Source organism: Anopheles arabiensis, chromosome 2 (assembly GCF_016920715.1).
Source record: "Anopheles arabiensis isolate DONGOLA chromosome 2, AaraD3, whole genome shotgun sequence".
NCBI lineage: Eukaryota > Metazoa > Arthropoda > Insecta > Diptera > Culicidae > Anopheles > Anopheles arabiensis.
This window is the reverse complement of record NC_053517.1, coordinates 1879285-1900755: the sequence shown is the minus strand read 5'-3', so window position 1 is coordinate 1900755 and position 21471 is coordinate 1879285. Positions and strand designations below refer to the sequence as shown.

The following is a 21471-nucleotide window of genomic DNA, read 5'->3' as shown; positions in this document are numbered from 1 at the left end:
CTCTTGCTCTTAGCGTAAAACCGAATCCATCTAACAAGGGTGTGAGAATCCTTAGCATTCTGATGAATCTATACTTCCAGAAAATGACATTAATGGGTGTAATTTAATTATACATCCCCTGATTACGTCGAACCGCTTCCCACCGATTGGAACTCCGGGAAAACTTCTCTTGAAAATTCAATTCCTATCACCTGAACTTTCAATGGGTGCTTCATGCAAACTGTGATATAAAAATTCATCGAAACGATGCCCTTAGCTTATATCGACGTACAAGTACGCAGACAGTTTTAATCCGTAAACAAACAAGCTTTAGGCTAGCCATTTCTTTACCAGCTCCAGAATCTTTTCCTTCGCTGCTCGCATTTCAGCCGAATCTTGGGCGGTGATTGAGCTCAAATCGGCACAGTGGGCAGCTCCTGGAAAAGGCAGAAACAGGACAGTTTGAATTCCATCGCATTTAACTCTCTGGTGTTAATCAAAACTCTCCCTCAAATATGTACCTGGAATGACGACAGCCGGGGACTGATCGTTCAGATCCTGCTGGATGCCCATCGCACGCCAAGGATCAAGTTGACCCTGAGTGAAGAAGACGTTCGTCACTTCCGGATTCCATCCGCCGTAGATGACGTTCGTCCTGTCGGCATTGTTCATCATTCTCGTCTTATCGAAGCTGCCAAACAAAATGATACATCAGTCACTGGGACTTGATGCAAGCGTCCATGCAACCACTATCATTACAACACTTACAATCCATCGTACAGATCACCACACAACTTCACGAACAAGTCGACCGGGAAGCTGGAACCAAAGATCTGCTTGGACGAGCCCGAAATCTGATACCATCCGTACTCGGCACAGGTTTGGTACAGCCACTGGCGCACTATTCCACAGCAACAGGGGGAATGGGGAAAACAATGGTAGCATTACGATACACACACTCAATCGACACGAGCATTACACCTACTTGAGCTCATGGCAGCACCCTCATTCCAGGCGGTGTTTTTGTAGTAATCTACCATAGCCTTGTAGCCATAGCTGTTGCAGTTGGTTGATGTCAAACCTCGCGTCACAAGCTTGGCCAGCGCCTGCATATCGTCCGTGATGGTGGCATCCTCGATGATCCGGCACACACCCTCAATGTCTCCGGTCGTGTGATACTGAACCACTCCCGCAAACTCATCCGACAGACTGCTGAAGAAGTTCATGCGATCCAGCGGCTGAGACAGATCCACATCGCTGCACAGCTGAAACTGCTGCGCGACACTTGCGTACTCCCCGCGGTCGAGCAGCTCTTCCGTCTGCCGGATGGCCCGTTCAATACGATCGGCACAGCTCTGTCCTCCGACCAGTCGGATGCTCTCCGTCACAATCTCCTTGTACTCTGTATGAACGAGGAAAAACAACCCACGATTTAAGATGCATTACGGTTTGTGGTAGCGCGTCTAGCGAGCCACCCATTGCTTACCGGTAAACTCAACCTTGGCAAACACCGGAGCACTTGAGGCCCACGCTCCGTTTATCAGGTGCGGGTACTTCTGGCGGAACCACGACACCATGGTGGCGGAGTACGATCCACCGATCATGATAACGCCCGACTTCTCTGCACCCGGGATCGTCTTGCGCATCTCCACCACAAAGTGCGCCAAATCCGCCAGCGCCTGATCGATGTTCAGATACTTCAGTTTATCAGTACGTAGGTCGCTGCAAAAATTGCCACAAAACAACAGCGATAATGCCCAGCGTATGATAAGCAAGCACACCCATCATCCTCACTTACACAGTCGGATGGCTCTGGCCGTAGAAACGATGCTCGGTGTAGAACAGATAACCCTTCAGCTCGGCCGCCATATCGTACACGTGGCCACGGGAGATGCTTCCCGCGGAGATTTCCCACTCACCGCCGACGTAGATGAACACCGGGCCGCCCTCGACGTAGTGTTCACCGTTGGCCATGTAGCGCTGAAATTAACAACAAACAGTAAGAGCACATTCCAATGGCTGTGCGAAGTCTTGCTGCGGTCACTCACCATCGACCAGGTGTTGACATTTTGCGGGTCAAAGTGATCCAGCCGCTGCATGATGTGTTTCGTCTCGACGGGGGCGGCCTTGCGCGAAGGCGAACCGCCCTGAATCGGAGGCTCTCGGTGCATCCGTTCCCATGCCCGCTGATTGCGGAGCACCCGCTGAACGCCATCTTTCTGCTGCGGCTGCGGCTCCAGGACAAACGCGCCCACGAAGCCCAGAAGGCAAACCAAGGCCAACGGAGATTTCATCACGTTTTAATACTCAACACACTGCACCACACAACCACAGCCCAACTAAACGTTCGACCGCATTCGCCGCACAGTTGAACGCACTCCCCGTATTTATAGGTTGCGGTCCAGGCTCTGCTCGCGGGCAGTTGTAATCTTATCGGACGGATTTCACTACGTATACTGTGATTTAATCCCATTCTTCACCTACCAATCCAACTGGACAGTCGTCTCGATTGACCACGTATCGGTGAAAATCGACAAACTTATTGGTCTGTTTTCATTCATCGCGTTCGTTGGAGCAAACGAGTGATAGCGCGTTTGGTGAAGATAGGAACATACGAGCGTATTGTAAACCGCCACACAACTGATTGTGGCGGTGAGTTTGTCTCGCTGATTGGACAATTAGGAGAATGAGTGGCTAAATTGCCATAAATACGCAACAGTTGTATTGTCAACAGAATATTCCCCCCGGGTGCTCGAGTGAAGTGTAGCGTTTTACAAACAGCTGCTACAAATAGCTTCACATTCGACTTGCAACTCTTCAACCGGCGGGTGGATTACGATAATAATATACATCAATCGATGATTCATCCGACTTTGTCACGGCAACAAAATGGAAGCATGGGGACCACCGGGAATGCCAAATTAATCTCGCAGATAGCTAGTGCTCGTTTAAAGTGCACTTTAGAAACGGCACAAACACAACGGCTTAACATACCACACTAAAACACGTGCTTCAAACGCGGCCACAAAACATGCCCACAGCACACTTCCATCAGCAATTGTCATCCTCGCTAGAACAAGCTGGTTATTCACTCGGAAGGAAAACCATTTACGCTTGCACGAGCATAACCATCAAGCTTCCTTGTCGAACTGTTCGTTCGCTCCCCGTATCCAATTACCAAACAGGCGCACATTCCAGACACCCACACCCACCTTCCTAGTGTGCCATTGCCAACCCGCTCGCCCCGCCCCAGTGCAGCTAAAGCCTCTTCCAACAACGGAGTCTAATTATGGAATTAATTCGTTAATTTTCTTATCTCTTTAACGATCTGAAGACAGGGCCACGAAATGAGGAGCTGACAAAACCCGGCCGTTCCGTTTTCTCCCCTCTTTTACCTGCCCGTTTTTAGTAGAATCTGCTGACTCTGCTCGAACCCCGGGCCTGCACACAGCAGAAGAAGCGCCTTGATTTGCATCGAAGACTTTGCGCCGTCTTCAGCGGCACGATAAGACACGGAGAAACCGAAAAGGCAGTTGAACGCACCGAAGGAACGCACCGACAGGAACGCACACAAAAGAAAGCCTCCCCCCCCCCCTCCCGCCCTATTTGTGAAGCTTCACTGAGCTTTTCCGCCGTCCCTGCCCGCTGTATCACTTTGGTAATGGGATAAAAATATTTGCAGATGGGCAGGGAGCTGGATGTCGTTGCCCCTGTGCTGACGCGAACGCGGAAACTACACGCCGGCACATTGCCGCACATTGCCATCGTTTCTTGGGATTGAATTTTTCGCGTAAAAAACGCGCCCGCGTCTCCCTGCAACGATGGTGCCGTGAAGCCGTGAAGATGATGCCGTGTATCGAAGAGATGTGTATTTCCCGGCCCTTGTGACGGTGTCGGTGGTTGACGACAGCGGGCTGGTGAAGCCATCCTCCGCCCATCCCACATCACCCATTCCTGAGGCTTCCTTCCTTTCGGGTGGAAAGTGAAAGAACACAAGAACAACGTTATCGTTACATAATGTTTTGCATAAAACATAGGCGAACGAACACCGTGGCGTTTGCGTTGGTATCATGGGCGCCGACTGAAGAGTGCCGTGAAAAGTGCCCGTTTTCCTTGACAAACGCAATGCATGTGCGTGCGTGTGTGTGTGGGTCCCTGCACGCGAGCCTCAAAACGGAGGCTAAGTGATGGCAACCATTCACCCGGCATGTCGTTCGGTCTCTAAGACGCTCACGCTTGCCGGCGAACGAGTGGGAATCTTTATTTTGGTTTTCAGCCTTCCTCGTTGCTGCTTAACAATGACAAAGAGGCAGGAGCCAGCGTTCGGCTGCTTGGTATGGGAAAAAAGGGAAGCTCTATCGAGCATTAAAAATGTACTACCCTTGGCAGCGTGTACGTTAGTATGCTTTTATCGCGGGCGGAAGGGAGGAATCAAACCAACCACTTCCACCCGGTCTGGTGCAAAGTGAGAAAAGCGACAACCCATGCCAATTGACATGTTAGGATGGGTACGATGCGTCATCTGCCATAGGAACGCAACCCTTCCCTTACAGACCCCGGACACGTCGGCAGTTTCGTTGAGATGTTGACAAATGTTTTCCAACACGCACGATCGGAGAAAACTCTTTGTGCCATTTGATAACGTTTAACCGTATGGATTCAATCACACGCAGCCGGGGCAGGAGCTTTTCATAAATAACAGATCCATTTCCCTCCCCCGACCGATGGCAGATACTGCGGTGGTACGTGCGTGCCACTGTCAATTCATCGGGCTTGCTATCAAGCTGTTCCTGATTTCCAGAGCTTTACTAAGTAGCTAAGCTTTGAACGGGCCGTCTCACTCTCCCTCCCGCACGATCTCTCTGGTGCGGTAATCTCTTATCTTGGCATCATGATACCTTCCCTGCTCCTTCCCGGAGCAGCTGCTAGCGAATCGCTTTTAAACCTATTGCGTAAATATTGAACGAATTCCTTTGTTATTCTTGGAGGATAATCGTCCCGTAATCACTTCCACCTTCTGGCGGCTGGCTGGCCACCGGTTCGACCGGATCTCCGTATCGGACCAATCTGGCAGCCGATCAAAGGTTGTTAAGCAAGCAGACAAACCATGGACAAACGCAAACGGCTCTGTAGTGCTCTCGTGCTTGTTGTCAAAGAATACAACTCCACCCCAAGCGGGACTGGGACTTACCAGTAGCGGTAAGAGGTTTATCGATGCTTACCGATGTCTCCTTGCCCACTATTAAAGCACTGCGGCGAGACCTTGAGTACGATGTTCCCCGGAGCCCGGGAGAGCGAACGCACACGCACACGGCGGGCACATGGAAATGTCAAACAAGTTCATGCTTACACCGGATTACGTGCCATCCGTCTCCATGACAAACATCATAAATTGGTCCCTTCAAGATGTGTGTATTTTCAATCGATGCGACTAGATACACCGTCCTGGACCGTGTTGTGACCGAATCGCCTAACCCAACTACCTCACAGATTGCCTTTGCCTCAGCACTTGAGCACCAGCAGCAACTGTTCGTCTTCGTGAGGGGTGCCAGCGAGTGGATGCAAAAATTGCTTCTCACTTTGATGCTTCCAATCAATACGGTGGTTGAGGAAACTTTCCCGGGATGTTTGCGTGCAACTACACTGACGCAATCGTTACCGGTCCAGTACACTTCTCGCTCGCACCGAAATGCTTCGGGTCGCTTGAGGTCGCCTTCACCAACGCCCACCCCCCCACTATTAGATTGCATGCTGGCGAACACTTCAGCTTACCCTTTTTAAAAGGACCGACAACAAACGACCACACCACACCACTGCGACCAAAACGTTCATCGGGAATCATGTCAGGTCCGGGCAAAGCTGGAGATGTGGTCGTGCGAGAAAGTTTGCTGACGGTGCCGAACGTGGACCGCTTTTCGCCCCAGAATGAACGAAATCCGGTGGCTGGATTAGTGCTGGTGGGGGAAGGGGGCAAGTTTTTCAACCAACTCAACCGAGGGCTTTTGTACAAACTCCGGTCTTTCCTTCGTGGCAATGGCCCTTCCCTCCGAACCAACGACGGCCGGAATGAATTTTGCCCAGCTTGGTTGGTTTGGTTGGCGCAAATTTAAATTCCCAAGCGTGCAAAGGCATCCCAACCAAGCCGAAGGTGACGGTTCATGAAGGACCCGAAAATGGCCAACGAAAGCACCATCAAACGCGCCGACCGCCACCGCGATCGATGACGGACGCTTCCGACGAGCTCGAAACTTTGCTGGCAGAATTACGGAAGGTCGCCGTCGCCGAAAATGGTCCGATATTTCTCCGATTAAAATGCTGGCGAAGGGGTAGGCTGGCTGGCAGGAAGGGCAGTTCCTGGAACGGGAGCAAATGTAAACACCAAGCGCTCCCGTGCGCTCCCCACAGACGCTGTTTATTGACATCGTCGATAAATTTTGTGTACATATTTACAAAACACGGAAATTTGCATTGCGCATGCGAATGTTCCTGGTGCCAGCGCTGCCTGGTGCTTTGCCGGCAGTCCACACTTTGCACTTTGATCACGCCAATTACACAACCTTTTGGGGTTGGTTTGGCGGGGAGAATGAGAATTCATGCCGTGGCGCTTGCTGGTGCGATGCGCGAAACTCGTGCCACGGCCCCGGACAAGTTTCAACTTCAAACGTTCAACTTCGAGCGTTTCGGGAAACACGTCAGTTCCGTTTGGACAAGCGCGTAATCGCAAGTGCAATCTAATAATCAAAGCTGTGTGTAATGTGCATCGCCTGGCGTTCGTTGGAGCAATGATTAATGTAAGCATCGCTGCAAACTAAACAAACTTCCCTGTGTGTTGTGTTGTGTACATTTATCAAAGCAAAGTACTGACGTCCCATTTGCTATGCGATAAACGCTTGTCCCGACCACGGTGAAAGTCACTGGAAACGAGCGAATGATCAATGGATCGATGGCCCATTAATCAATACAATGTGCAAACCCCATTTGACGATGTCATCCAAAGTCGATCGGCGAGCCAGCGACCAAAAAAGAGCCATTTTGAGAGAGTGCCAGTGGGGGACCAACTTTACCACTTGGCAAACAGAATGCTAATCACGATGAGGACAGCCAGTCGGCTTCGCGCCCCGACCACCACACAAGGGGCGATTCCATTTGATCGATCCAATATTTACTGTCGAAGCATAAAAATTCAAATCTACTTTAGAAAACCACCCAGCCCAGGCCAGCAGAAGGCAGTTTAAGCCTATCTGTTTTCAAACGCTGCCACACAGTGCTGCTTCCCTGTACCGTCGGCATGCCAGCGAGAACCCGTTCGCGCAGAACGGAATCCGGTAGGTCAATATTGACCCGGCAAATAGCGTCTATTCATCAACGGCATTCCAAGGCCGCGACGTCCGGCACGAAACGTCGGGTACGGAAGAAAGCCGTAACTGAAACTAAAACGACTCAATCAGGCCACTGCGGCCCGCAGCCAGCCGGTAGCAGGCTTTGCGACTCGGCCACGGAACACATGGAGCGCCTTGACGGTGGCTCCGGTGGGCTGTTATCACCCTTTCCCCGCATCAATCGCTGTGCTGAATGAAAGCTTCTGCCCCAATGGGGAGGGGAGCAAGGAGTGCACACTCTATGAATAACCAATTTTCTACCTCTGCCGCATCCGAACCCTCCCCGTCCGTTCTTGCTTGTGCTGTTCTGCCGTTGCCTGGGTGCTGTTACAAAGTTAACTCTTTTCGCCTGCAATCCGCTCTGTACAGCACGGGTCCGCCTGACTATCGACCATTCCCGAACGATGATAAAGTACGTCAACTTTTAAATAAACTAATAAATTGCAATTTCAATTCCCTCACTTGCTTCGTAAACTGATAAATTTTATGAATACATAATACATAAGACTGATTTCTCGCCCACCGCCTTTTTGCCCGGTGCGGCGACAACCGCCGCATTCCACGACCGACTTTGGCGTTCTGGCGAAATGCCAGCAAACATCGGCAAGTCGTCCACGCCACGACAGCGTCTTGCCTCCCCCCCCCCCTCGATGCAACGATATTGGCTTTCTTGCGCGGCATAATTGAATTGTGTGCTTGTGGGCGGAAGCGTCGGTTCATTCTGTGCAGCGGTGCAGCGACGGAACGATGTTTCGTATCGATGCAGCATTTTTGAAGCTCCTTATTTCAATGACTGATAGACTTTTTTGTGCTCCCTCGGCACCCGCTTTTCTTCACTTTTAAACCTCGCATGGTTGAAGGTTGGTGGCGAAGCGAAACGTTGGACGCTTTTCATTTTTGCATATCAGACCAGTGCATGAAAGAAGCATAGATTCACTAAGAAGGAGCAAGTGCAACACGCTAAGAACAGCAGTCGCAGCTCCAGCGCAAATGAAAGCAAGATAGCGATAGTTGCTTTTGTGTTGCGGCAAGTTGTTGTTAGAGAGCGATAGGATAAACTCGGTCTTACCGAGTCAAACCGTTATCCTTCGCTGACTGCAGTTCGCGAAAGTTGCTCCTTCGATAGCGAAACAGCCACAGAGAAACAGCGTGCAAGATGAATGCGCTGAGCAAGATTCGTCGCTTTGAACTTGTCGGCTTGTGCTTCATAACGGGTCAAAGATCACGATAAACTAATAAAGTGATAAGCGAGGATAAAGTATTATCGTGCGGATTTTTCACGGTGCTGTAATATTGTTCCCCACACTGTAGGAAGGAGCGTTTGTAGAACATTTTTGGGAATTTTGGAATAATTTGTGCAGTGCTTATATTGTTAAAAATTGCTCAAAAGATGATGGTTTGTTTTCTACAGAAATTCTTCAGTGTGTTGAAAGTTAATCAACACAAACTATCTCAAAATGGCTCGAAAACACATCAGTTTGCATGAATACTTCGGTTGTAATGTAAAAAAACAACCCATAGGTAAGTCCTGCACATGATGTGTAATTCCTGAAAGAAGAAAAAACCCCGTGATGACGGTATATGCCGCACTTCCCTCAGGTAACCCATACAATTGGTTTCTATATTTAAAAAAACTATCCCCTGTCATGAGCAATTTGCCTACATTCAGGCGTAGCTCAACAGATCGAGTTTGCCTACATTCAGGGGCACAGGGGCATGCTTGTTAATTGGTTTAAAAAGGTTTAATAACAAAAACTGCTTCCAGCGATCGGGTGAGCCGTCCACTTGTTGTAGCAAAGTTGTAACCACTTACGTGATGCTTGATTCGTAGAAATCTTCAACATTACAAACATATTTAAAACACCCATTACACCCTTCCTGCAATGTGTGTGTGTGTGTGGTAACGGCAAGCCACATTGTTATTCGAGTAGACCGGCCATCATCCATCGCCCCATTTCTAACACCAAACGAAGAGAAAGGTTTTCGTGTCTATTTCTCTATCCAGCCCCGTCTCCAACTGCCAACGTTAATTGTTGCCCTATCTAGCCTAAAACCACCAATCAATCCAACAAAGTTCGTTCTGCATCAGACACACACTTATTTGCCTAAAAGGGTCCCGTACGGCTAGGCTCTTTTGCCTCGATATAAAAAAAACACTCTAAACCACAATAAACCTGCTTGTTTTTCGTATTTTGTAGAGCTACGAAACAATGTGTCCGGTGAAACTGTTGAGCTCACTACAACACGACAAACCTTTCCTTTCCTTGGCCCAAGCATCAATGTTCTTCTCGGAACGAGATCCCAAATTGGATGGTATCGGAGGAGAGCTGTTTCTCGGAACCATTCGGCCCCTTCATTGGGGACCATTTTACACTTTTTTCTTCAATCTTACCATCATTTCAAGCTCCTTGTATTTTCTTTTCCCTTTCTCCCGGAAAGCGGAAAGCAGGAAAAATAAACAAAAACTGTTCACGTGGTTGCACCTTTCTTCCAACGCTTCATCATCATGATACTGTTGCTTGCCGCTACCGATGTGTCTGTATGGTATCGTTTAAAAAGGCACCAACAAAACACAAACTCATACCATGCACTCTGCTTCCTTTTCGCACCGAAAACGAACGCTTTGTTCGGTGTCAAAGTTTTTCCATTTCTCCTTTCTTAATCGTGTGTCCTCCCCGGTTTTGGGCACACTGTCTTCGGCATTCTGCCTCTTGCACGTGTTGCTGTCGTGTTTTTTTCCACTGTCGTCGAAGGTGCGAACTGTAAACTGAAGGTTACAACAACACCCAGCCCTTTCGCAGGCGGATGGGCGTCGGGCCAGGTCACCCATTTCTCGCTTTGCAAGTGGTTCGTAGCTGTCACGAGACGACACCACCGTTCTTCTGCACCCACTGCAACTTCCATTCATTTAAGCGGAACAGGTGAAAATGTAACGAATGAAAAAAGCACCATCAACATTAGCAAGCCAGCTCGATTATCCACCTTTTCGTTTCGTTCTACTTGTGCGCCAAAAAAAATGGCTTTTTCGAAAACGCGAACGTAGGACCACCAAACTCGACATCGTATCCTTTTTCACAGGATCCTTTCGGGCTCAATGACTCGTGTATTGCCGCAATACACACGCTTTGGTTGTTTTTTTGTTGTTGTCGTTCTGGTGGTGCTCTCCCTCCCCGTTCACTGCGCAACAACACTCTTGTAAAGTTTGTAATTTGTTCGCTCATTCGTTTTACGCCCAATAGTCAACGCCACACTTTATCGACCCACCGGGTTTGGGCAATGGGTTTGTGTCCCTTTTTTTAAACTATATTAAATTTTTTGCCCTTCCTTGGGACACGCTCTAATTGGAACCGGGGGTGCGGGTAGGTGCGCGTTCTTCCAGCCGTAAAATGCAAAACTGCTGAAACCCTCCGAGAAGTTTGCCCTCCGAGAAGCACCATCATCAAACACCATCGACCACCTACAGGATACGGGGCGGAATCGATTTCAATCTAGAGCCCTCCAGTCGCCGGCCCGGTTTGCCAGTGGCCGGTTAAATTAATTTTACTCGTCCTCGTAAACTTCAACCTCATTGTGGGGCAGAACGTTCCCGAGACCATCCGGTACTGGGCGGTGGCGATGGCTGACACCTAGCAGCGGTGCGTATGGTCGAGTAGTAAAATTGTCATTTTATTTCGATCCTCTCCAACGGTGCAGTCGCACTAGAGGAAGGTTGCTAGGGCTGACTGCTTTACATTTCCTGCTTGTTGGGTAATAAAATCCCTTGATGCTTGACCACTCAAAATTCTGTTTTTGTCCGATCATAAACCGTGCCCTTATTATGACCGCTCTTTGCAATGATTCCTGTTTTCACATTTACAGTCTCGAGAACTATTTTCAAATTTAATCACAATTCACAAACTTTAAATAAACCCCATAGCGTTGCGGCCTTTCAAAAAATCTCATATCGAAACAACATATTCCAACAATAACTGTCATGATTGGTTTCTTATCTAGCTTCCCCCCAACTAAAGACTGGTTCTATTTTCGCAAACGCTTATTTTTTCCTTGAAAAACCTCATTCAATCATCCTTTCGCAGAATGAAACTGATTGAAAGACGGTTGATAATAATTTTAAGATTTTGCGAAAAATGATTCAACCTTCACTCGCAAATCTCAAATCGCCCCCGAACGCGACATTTACAACAGAAGCACACCGGAGCTGCTCTAAGCCCGCGTTTACGAAACGACGCAGCGGCACAGCGAACGACTTTCATCGTTCTCCGTGGTAAAATTATCCCGCATTATTGTAATTTCCCTGCTGACTTCGAGGCAAGATTGGCCCCGACAGTTCGCCAGTAAAACTAAGCCGCTCCAGCACCGACCCACCGTAACCGAAACAATTTCATCAATCATTTATGATCCACGTATTTTCCGGCACCGGCTGCCACTCAAAACAGCCCGAGCAGCAGACGGGGCGGGGGAAGAAGCGCGGTCCCAACGAAACGACAAGAGGAAAACACAGAAAAGAAAAAGTTTAAAATTCAATTCACCAAACAGAACAATCCATCCGTGGCCATTTGGATCCCAGCCGATTCCGAATTCCTTTCGCTCCGCAGGGCAGCAGCGATCCTCCTACGACAACAACAACAACTTGTCCGCCATCTTATTATTATCCTCTGGGGGGCTCACATCCGTCGACAATGCTGTGCTGGGACGAAAGGGTGGAAGAAAGTGGACGGGGCGGTTGCGGCCGCTCGGGGTGAAATGAAGAAAACCAAATCCAAGCCCGGCATCCGCTTTTACGAGTCGCTGGCGCAGGACAGCAGCTGGATTTTTACGACACTCTGGAGAATAATTATGCTTTGGTTGGGCGCATCGGCAGCACCAAACAAACGCGCGGCCCAGATTCGGACCAAACCCTGCTCCTGATGGTCACTATTGCAGATGTGACCCGCACACACACCCGCACACCCATCTGCCCAGCCATCACATCCGCATTCCCTCCGGGGCGGGGGCCGGAACCCGTGTTTCATTTTACATTTTCCAATCACACCGTCCCAACCGTGCCCGAAAAGACGTGCAATCCTTTCAGTTATTTGTTTTCTCTACAGTGTCCCTCCCCAAGCGAGCTCCCTGAGCGCTGGGCTGGGTGGTTGCAAAAAGCATCAGCATAAAAAAACAAATGCTGAAAGAATAAAATCAACCCCGAACGGTCCGTATCTCATCAAATAAGCAATGGTTCCTGGTGTGCACGTTCTATGGTGGGACCACGACCGCCAGCACTCAGCTCCCGGGAGAGGAGAGAAGCAAAAGCAGCAGCAACAACAACAGCAAAACCGGGGCCACAAGGTCGCTGTTTGTTGATTCAAACAAGTAGTGCAAATAAATTTGCTCGCTTCTTTGTTGAGCAATCGGGAAAAATATTGCACATCGTATGCAGCGCGAGCGAGGGACGGCACTGAGCTTCATATTAGTGCTGCCGGGAGGGCACGCTCGGAAAAGTGGTCGTACCAGTTTCATTTGCTTTGCATTCTTTCCTCTGTGTGTGTGTGTGTGTGCCCCCTGCACGGGAAGCAGCATGACAATATAAATTGGCACACGGACAGCGCGCGCGGTATCGTATCGGTCGAATCGATTATTCCCATTCAGCAATAGGGAAACGAACACCGCAGGACACGATGTCTGCGGTAATAACTTATTGATTTTCCCATCTTCATCATTCATTACTGACTGGTGCCATCTCACCTTCCCTCCCTCCATGGAGTAGCGAAATAAAGATCGTTTTGTCGTTCCATAGCGCTTTGTTTGGTTTCCCGTTCCTTCCTGTTTCCTGCTCATGAATTTCCTCTCCCCCTTGTCAGTGTGCTTTCACCGAAAATCCCATGCAAGCTTCTCAAGTTTTGTCCTATCTCCGCACCTCTTCCAAACCCCACTCCCTGTTGACGGATTTATTGAAACATGCCATCATGGGGAATTGGGACTAAGGCAAAAACAAACCAAAAACACACACAAAAAAAGAAACTAGAACGAATATTCAACTTAGTGCGAATGATGAATGAAATGGACGGTTTGAGGTTGTAAAGCACACATTCGCTCACAGATATACACACACATACACGCAGAGAATATAATAAAATACCCTTTTTCCCAGCGGGATGCTTTGGCCGCTCGTAACGACACCGACGGGATTTATCGAGCGATGAATTATATTTGCTCACCGGATACTCGGTCCCAGTGTAATCGGCCATAAACGCTGTTCCGGTTTTAATTTCGAGCAACATTATTAATCGATATAAGCGAGCTTCCGTGGCAATAAAGCAAGAAAAAAGCTCGCACAAACATTTGGGCCAATGTCGGTGGCATGAGTGTTCACGTGTTGGTTCACTAAAGCCATGGATCCTAGGACACATAAGCTCACACACACACACACACGTATACTGCTAAACTTTCTTCGCAAGCGATCGTTTGACAGTTGTTGGGTTTCTTGCCAAAGTTTATTTCCTTGCGAGAATAACAAACACGCAAGCCTACCTTCAGCGTACACCTTTGATATCAATATTTAACAGCAAAGTGGTGAGCAAGCAAAACCGGTGGGGAGGTTTTCCAACTGCTTAAGTTAATCCTGTTTCCGGTTTCGCAGCTAAAGCTTTTTCCCTTTATCTGCCAATCTTTGGCCGTGGTGCATCGGCAGACACAAATTCGATTAGTGCCAAGCGATACAACAAATCCCCATTCAGCAAGCTTACCTACCCCACGCACGCACCTGTACGCTGCGAACCGGGCAAGCCGTATCTATTTTCAGCCCGAACGTCCGATGCGACGTAGCATGTATGAGCAGTTGTTACTTTCGGTAAAACTTCAACATTTACCAGCCCACGTAAATACCCGTTCAGGGCATCCGGTTTCTCGGTAGGAACGCTTAACCTCAAGATGCACGGCCAGGCACGAACATGAGCTGGGTCGTGATTCTTTCCCGAAAAGGTCTGTAACCCTTTGCTCTTTTGCAAACTACGCTGGTAAGAAATTTACGATCCACCTCTACCACATCTGCCCGCTGTAAAAGTGCTGCCGATCTAACCTCTACTCAGCACGAATGGGGTATAAAATCCACCCCATATCCCCCCCTATCTCACACACACACACAGACACCATCATTCACCGGTATTTCAGAGTTAACAACAATTCCGCGGATTCTTTCACTGCCGATCCTATCGCTTGCTAACCGTTCCTTTCCAATTTCCGGCCGCTGACAGGAAGATCTCAACTTTCACAAGCTCGGATTAGTATCACATGTTCGTTTTGAATGAGAACCACCATCAAAACGCACCTGCCACGGTTTTGTATTCTTCGTACGGAAGGCCAAGAGGCATGGTTCCGTTCGTTTCGTCGACAGACAATTCGACAGTTTTGGGGAAAATAATGGACGCGGGTTTTGTTCTCGAAAACAAAGGCATTTATGCTACCACATTCTTTGAGGTGCAATAATGCTTCAGTGTGAACTTCAACCTGCTGGAGGATTTCGTTTCAAAGACAATTCTTTGTGGTGCTGAAAAGAAATTGTCTTGATGATGAAATTTGATATGTTGCGCAAGATCAAGCGCATGCTTCAATATCATCAAATTTCATCTTCCGTTGGGAATGCATAATAAAGAAATGATGCGTATGTACGATTGAAAAGTAAAATCCTTCACTCCTTGCTCACAAACGCACATAAAAAAGAAAGCTAATCAATCATCTTACCATCAATCTGTGGGAGAGAGAAACCCACCCAAACTGCCTGCCGAGTAATTGTTTACCCAGCACACGTGTTCGTGCTTTGTCACCATTGCAAATCGTTTTGTGCCCATTTTCCGATGCCCTCCCCCTCACAGTGCCTTTTTGCAGCGCTTTCAACCCAACCCAACAACGACAATCAAGCAATTAACTTTTCCTACCAAATCGCAAATTACACCCGTCGCCGCAAAACCAAACTGGTCCCGCATCACACTCAAAGCTCATCCATCACCCGAAGCCTCGAACGATTATTCGGCCCACAGCCCAACACACATTGCTGTCGAACGTCCATGCAGCCGGCCATGCTAAGCATGTCCCTTCCGAAGCGGGATTGTCATTCACATTTCGTACACCGGGCATCGGTGCAAGAAAACATAAAAAACCCCTCCATTTCATAACAGACCAGTAGCACACGTCGTGCTCTAGAAGTATGTTCCATCGTCAGGCCGGTCCCAAGTGCCGGGCACGATACGTAAACATTGCCGGTGCCGGGTGGGGGTGTGAAAATATGATGGCTTATCACCGAAACATCATCCTTTAGCAAGCCTCTCAATCACAGACACTCCGTGACGGATCTCGGTCGCTTTCTCGGGAGAATGTATCTGCAATGTGTGCCGGCTACAACCATGTAACGCCATAAGGCCATATTCATGCCTAGGCGTCGTCTGGCGGCCTATCGTCTCCTTAAGAAACTGACGATGATATTGCGTTTTTGGCACTGTGTCGTCACATTTTCATGTTTTGTTTCCATCATAGGCACTACCAGCAACACCATCATCATCATCATCATCATCGTCCCTCTCGTCGTCATCATTCATAACGGAAAAATGATGAACAACTCCCTCGTAACACAAGAGTTACGACGGTCCAAGTGTACCCAGTTCTTGGAGACGTTAAAGCATGTGTTACAGACGTACACAAACACACACCCGAGCCAAAAGATTGACTTGTAGCACCCACCAGAGTCGGAACCTACCGAAACACACCCGGCTCGTATCATCCAAAGCGATCATCGTTATGACGACAAAGCAGCACTCGAGAGAGAGCACGAACGAGAAACTCACTTTTGTGGCCTTTTTTTACAACCACTTCAACGGAAATGTATTCTTTCTTCCAAGGAAAGAGCCTTCCGCGTAGTCGTTCCTCCCTGCTGGGTATGGTTCATATGGAGGGTGTGAAAAATCAGCAATTCCACAGCAATTCTAACGAGCTCAGCCACCGCCACCGGCGGAATGCTGTCGATGCAGTCCGTGCCATTGCAGAAAGCACAGAACCGACACAGTCGCTCTACATGCGGGAGACTAAAATTTCATTACACCTGCCATGGATAAAATGCCAGAAAGGCTTACCCGGGTTGGTCTGAGCCACACTCCCGTTACTTCTAAGTGTCTGCGTGTGTGTGTGTGTCGTGAACATACTCGTCGTTGTACATGTGATGAAGAGCTTTGCCATTTCGCCTCAAAACGCTGCGGTGAATGGAGTTTATTAAATTAATGAAGAATTACTGTCACAACATGCCGCTAAATCATCCTTAGATCCCTTTCCCACGGACTCATCTCCGTCACTGTCCGGGCTGAAGACTAAGGCCAGATCCACGAGCACACACACACACACTCGTAAAGGCAACAGCGCCCTAGGGTTAGAGTGCTTCGGAAGGCAAGAATGCAAAGCCCTCCCCATCCATCCATTCTAGTGTGTAATGAGATAAGTTCTAGCAGCTACAACGAAAGGTCTCGAGTAATTAGAGAAACCCTCCTTAAGGCAAGGATCAACCATCCCTTCACACACATACACACAGAGAAACGTTCCCACACAAACTCATGCGCATTCGTCCTGCAGCAAACGTGTGTCGCACGGTTCACGGTTGTTGCGAAATCATCAGCCGTATGGTTCAAATCCGAGCCTCATTAGTCATAGTAATTGACGATGGCGCAAATAGAAAACGCCTGTGAATTAATTCAATTTCCCCTTTCCTAAATATACACACGCACGTGCACACAGACTGGCTTTGTCTTTTAATGGCCTTTGTGACGGGAAACGTTCTCGCTGTCTCGCGTTCCTTCAGTCAGCGAGACATGCACAAGGATTCCCATCGTCGCAGAATACGCATGTTTTTCCCCAATAATTTAAGTCTGTCGTTGGAATTGAATCGATTTCCTGTGCCCATGCTCCGCGATAGTAGTTGAAGTAGTTGGAGATGGTGGCTTTCTTTCAATCGTCCGTGGAACTTGTGCTTACGTCGTAAAACTATGTACCAAATTACACGCACCCCAGCCCTTTTCGGGACCTGTTAAGCGGAGGAGTTTAAGCAAAATGAACCATTCACGAGTGGTAGGGAAACCTTAAATCAACGCAACTTTACACTGAACAGCGCACGACAAAGAAACACGCTCGTTGGCAAAGGTGTAGCTCCAAGGGAATTGGTCTTACGCCCCCGTTACGCCTTTGCCTTTCCATTTTCCACTGAAATATTCGTTCCTTCGATACTTTTGATCCACCGCGTCGAAGACCTTTCAGCACCCAGTGAATGTCACGTTTTTCGATCGAAATGTGATAAAAGTGTGGTTAAGTCGCTCTTGGGAAGCCTTTTGCGACTGAACGGTCCCAGAAGTCGGGGCCCATTTTACACCAGAATTTATGCTCGCAAACGAATCCATACAAATGAAAGGAATGCACAGGAGAAGTTTCGCAGTTTCTAGGAATGAATTCACACAATAAAGTACTTCAACCCCTTCCCAAGCGGTACCTGGCAACAATGGTGATCTCTTTTTCGGGCCATTTTATTTTCACCTTTCCACCTCATTGCACTACACCATGACAATGATGACAATGACAGCGAATGACAGTCCTAATAAATCAGCCCTTCCCGGGAGGGAGAAGTACAGAAACTTTCTGCCTGTGTAACCGACAAACACACACATGTGCAATCAAGAATCAACACAGTTGCGATTTCCGTTGCCCAATCCCAACGGTCTGCCGTGCGCGCTCCCATACATCATCATTTTTTATCGAGGGAAGTTTTTTAAAAACTTTTCACTCGATTTTCCACTTGACTAAACGCACAACAATAAGAACAGACGATGTTACAAGCAGCGCATAAAACGGGATTGAGAATCCTCTATGCACGATTGTCTTTATTGACCCACTCTTCATCAGCGCGCATCTCGACGCTGACGTGAAGATCGGTTTTATGGTTTTGATTTATTTTCCACCACATTGGGTCGGACTAAGCACAGCAAAGCCGCCTTACCACTTCAACCCACACGAAGAAAGCCAGCGCACAATCGCTCAAACCCAAATCGCACACGAATCGCCAACGGGCAATTAACCTTGAAGTGCTTGCTTGCCAGCAGTATTGATTGTTCCTGATGGACAGGCTGCAGGCAGAGCTAGAGCCATTCCGAGCTAGTTCTGTCCTTCTATCGATCCACTGCTACGGCAGAAAGGGGTTTGCTCAACATTCTACACCACGATAGAATGCGGCCCGATTCGGGAGAGCAGAAGTAGTAACGCTTCCTAACGGGAATATAATACGCCTTCCAGCACCACCATCCTGGGCAGCCGAGTGGAACCAGTTGGCAACAATCAAACCATCAGCCACCTCACCACCGCTGCCGCTGGGCCGATCGAAGCAGACCGAAAACGAAAACATAATAAATCACCTTTTTAATGCTTTATTATTGAGCCATTAAACCGACGGACGAGAATTGGAGCGGCCCCGGACCGACGGAACGTGCGCGGGAAAAGCGTGAGAAATGCTGTAAGACCCGCTGAGGGTGGGGAATTGCAAGCCGTCGAGGTGTGTGAGCTGTGTGGCAACCCCCGAAAAGAAAGGGTCAACGAACGGAGGGCGTTTCCGTAGGGCAGAAGAACAGCACACGATGATGATGGGTGGTTTAATGCTTTATGATTTGCCCTTTCACATAACATACTTGCTCTTGTCGCTGCTGCTGATCGCAGGAGCTGATATGTCGACCGAGGCCACAATTGGCCACAACCACCAATACATTATTGTCTGATTGGGGATAACGAGGGACCGATGGGGAGGGGGGACGAGAAACCTCCAGGTAGAAGCGTTGCACTCAACGGCAGTGACACACAACGACTGTGTAATTTCATCAAATACAATGCCACAATGCCAATTGAGCCCACACACACACACATACACATACCATGCGACCCAATCCGCCGCCCGGAAGCGGACGCAATCAAACGGATCATCAATTCTAACCCCAGCCTGTAACCGTTTTCTAGCCGCATTGTCACATTGCCGGAAAACCGGCCCAGCTCCCGCTGCCACGCCTGCCGAAATGGAGCTCGATTATTGACTCGACTGATTTCCCGCAGCGTAACGATCTCCTCGCTCTCTCTCTCTCTCTCTGTGCATTTTCTTTGCCATTTCATCAATCATGGAGCCGTCGAATTGGCGGTCTGACGGTGGCGGTGGTTTGGCTGGCGGTTGCATTTCATCGACACGTTCGAACGTGTGCCGCCTGCTTTGCGGCTCGCTTTGCGCCAGCCAGTCTCGCTAACTCTCTGACTTTGACGTACTGCACACATACACACCCAGACACAGACAGCTCGCACTCACAGTGGCCTGCAGCAGCAGTGCACTAGCAGATGGTGCATTATGTGAGGGAAGCAGCGAATAAGGTCAATCCCATTTCTCTTCCATTGTGCATTCCATCCTGCCCAGGAGATGTAGAGTTTGATTGAAAGACCGGCTCATTGTGGAGTGCAATCACGTGTCCAAAGATGCAATCTGATCCACATGTGTTAGAATGTTGAAGCGAACCCACCCAAGAAGCATTCAGAGTTTCCTGCTTTTTATGCTTCAAAAGAAAACTAAACGGAATGCTTGAAAGGGGGAAAAGATCTGTCAGTTGCTGCCACACTTCAAAATTCTTGCCAATGCAACACAGAAGCTTAGGAAGTTAATGCGATCACAAACATCTTGCAGCAAATCTCGGAGCTGAGTGTTTGATTGATTGATATATTGACGATGCGTATGTGTGTAGAAAAGGTATCAAAAGATTATGCAATCAACTCCTTTGCAAATCTTCATTGCGTTAGACTCATGCGTAGTACAAGCGAAATGGTAGCTTGCGTAACAACCTTGCACATTGTCATCATTCAGCTGTGTATGTACGATTGTGTTAATTGCTTCAAGACACTAAAACCCAGTTCCGAACAAACACACAAACCAGCTAGATGTAACAGCATTATCAGAAGCCACCACTATTGCGCTGGCTACCGTTGGCCTTCAGACGCACCGTAACGGATCCGTAATGGATATTAACTAATTATCTTGCCCTAAATATCATATATCCGCTTTACTGGCGCCCTTTGCTGACCACCATGACCATCACCCTTTTTCATTACCCTTTTTCCAGTGCTCAACATCATCAGCGGCGAGGTGCAATCCTACTGGGAGCAACCCTTTGCGCAGCCTTACTTCGACAATAGCACAAAGCGGGAGGTCACCGCCACCGTGGGCCAGTCCGCATTGCTGCACTGCAGAGTCCGGAATCTGGGCGACCGAGCGGTAAGTGTTTGGACGACCCAAACCCCGTCGTCACTCTCCTCCCAGCGTGCGAAAGGGAGCGAAAGTTTAACGCAACAACGGCACGATTCTCCGCAGGTGTCCTGGATACGGAAACGTGACTTACATATCCTCACCGTGGGCATTCTCACCTACACCAACGACCAGCGCTTCCAGTCGCTGCACACCGAGGGCAGCGACGAGTGGACGTTGCGCATCACGTCGCCCCAGCCCCGGGACTCCGGCACCTACGAGTGTCAGGTATCGACGGAGCCCAAAATTTCCCAAGCCTTCCGCCTCAACGTAGTGGGTAAGTACATTATCTGGCGCCGCGTTCGTCCCACCACCCGTCGGGGCGGGCCTTTTACTTAAATGGCTAAAGAATGCCCTCCACTGGGCATTCACTGACCATTCCGACACGTGCGCGCTTGTAGCGGCCTGTGTATCTCTGTGTGTACCACTCGCCAAAAGCAGGCCGCTCCGCCGAAAGGCCGAAAGGCGCGCGGGCGGGGAAGCGGACATCGGTTTAATTATGTGTCAGCTTTCACTTCATCAACTTACCACCGGCCGGCGCCCACTGGGCCGCTCGTTATTGTACGCCCGGCCCCGGCCACTACATGGCCTATCGCTGTTTTTCGCAGCCAGTCGGCGGGCGGTCCAGAGAAGCGATTCCAGATTCCGACCCAGGTGGTCCGGCCATTGTAGTGGATGCTGCTGCTGCTGCAGCCGGTACGGCCCCAGATTCGTACGCCATTGTCCATGGTAAGCCCTTCGTAAGCAAGTGTTTCGTGTGCATGTGCGTGACACTGTGTATTCGGC

At 49.0% G+C, this 21471-nt stretch overlaps 2 protein-coding genes across 2 annotated transcripts in view; one reads left to right on the top strand and one right to left on the bottom strand.

Annotated features, from left to right (window-relative positions):
- The window catches only part of LOC120893933 (protein sidekick-1-like), a 47789-nt gene that overhangs the window by 2377 nt on the left and 23941 nt on the right, over window positions 1-21471 (top strand). The window contains exons 2-3 of the mRNA XM_040296178.1: window positions 20504-20655; window positions 20752-20962. Of these exons, the coding sequence (XP_040152112.1) occupies window positions 20504-20655; window positions 20752-20962 (363 nt within the window). The remainder of the gene's footprint in view (window positions 1-20503; window positions 20656-20751; window positions 20963-21471) is intronic.
- LOC120893932 (putative serine protease K12H4.7) lies at window positions 253-2359 on the bottom strand. Its single transcript, XM_040296177.1, has 7 exons — window positions 2028-2359; window positions 1778-1959; window positions 1466-1701; window positions 965-1381; window positions 748-880; window positions 501-670; window positions 253-416 (listed from the first exon to the last, which is right to left on the bottom strand). The coding sequence occupies exons 1-7, from the start codon at window positions 2271-2273 to the stop codon at window positions 310-312; spliced, it is 1491 nt and encodes a 496-aa protein (XP_040152111.1). The 5' UTR covers window positions 2274-2359; the 3' UTR covers window positions 253-309.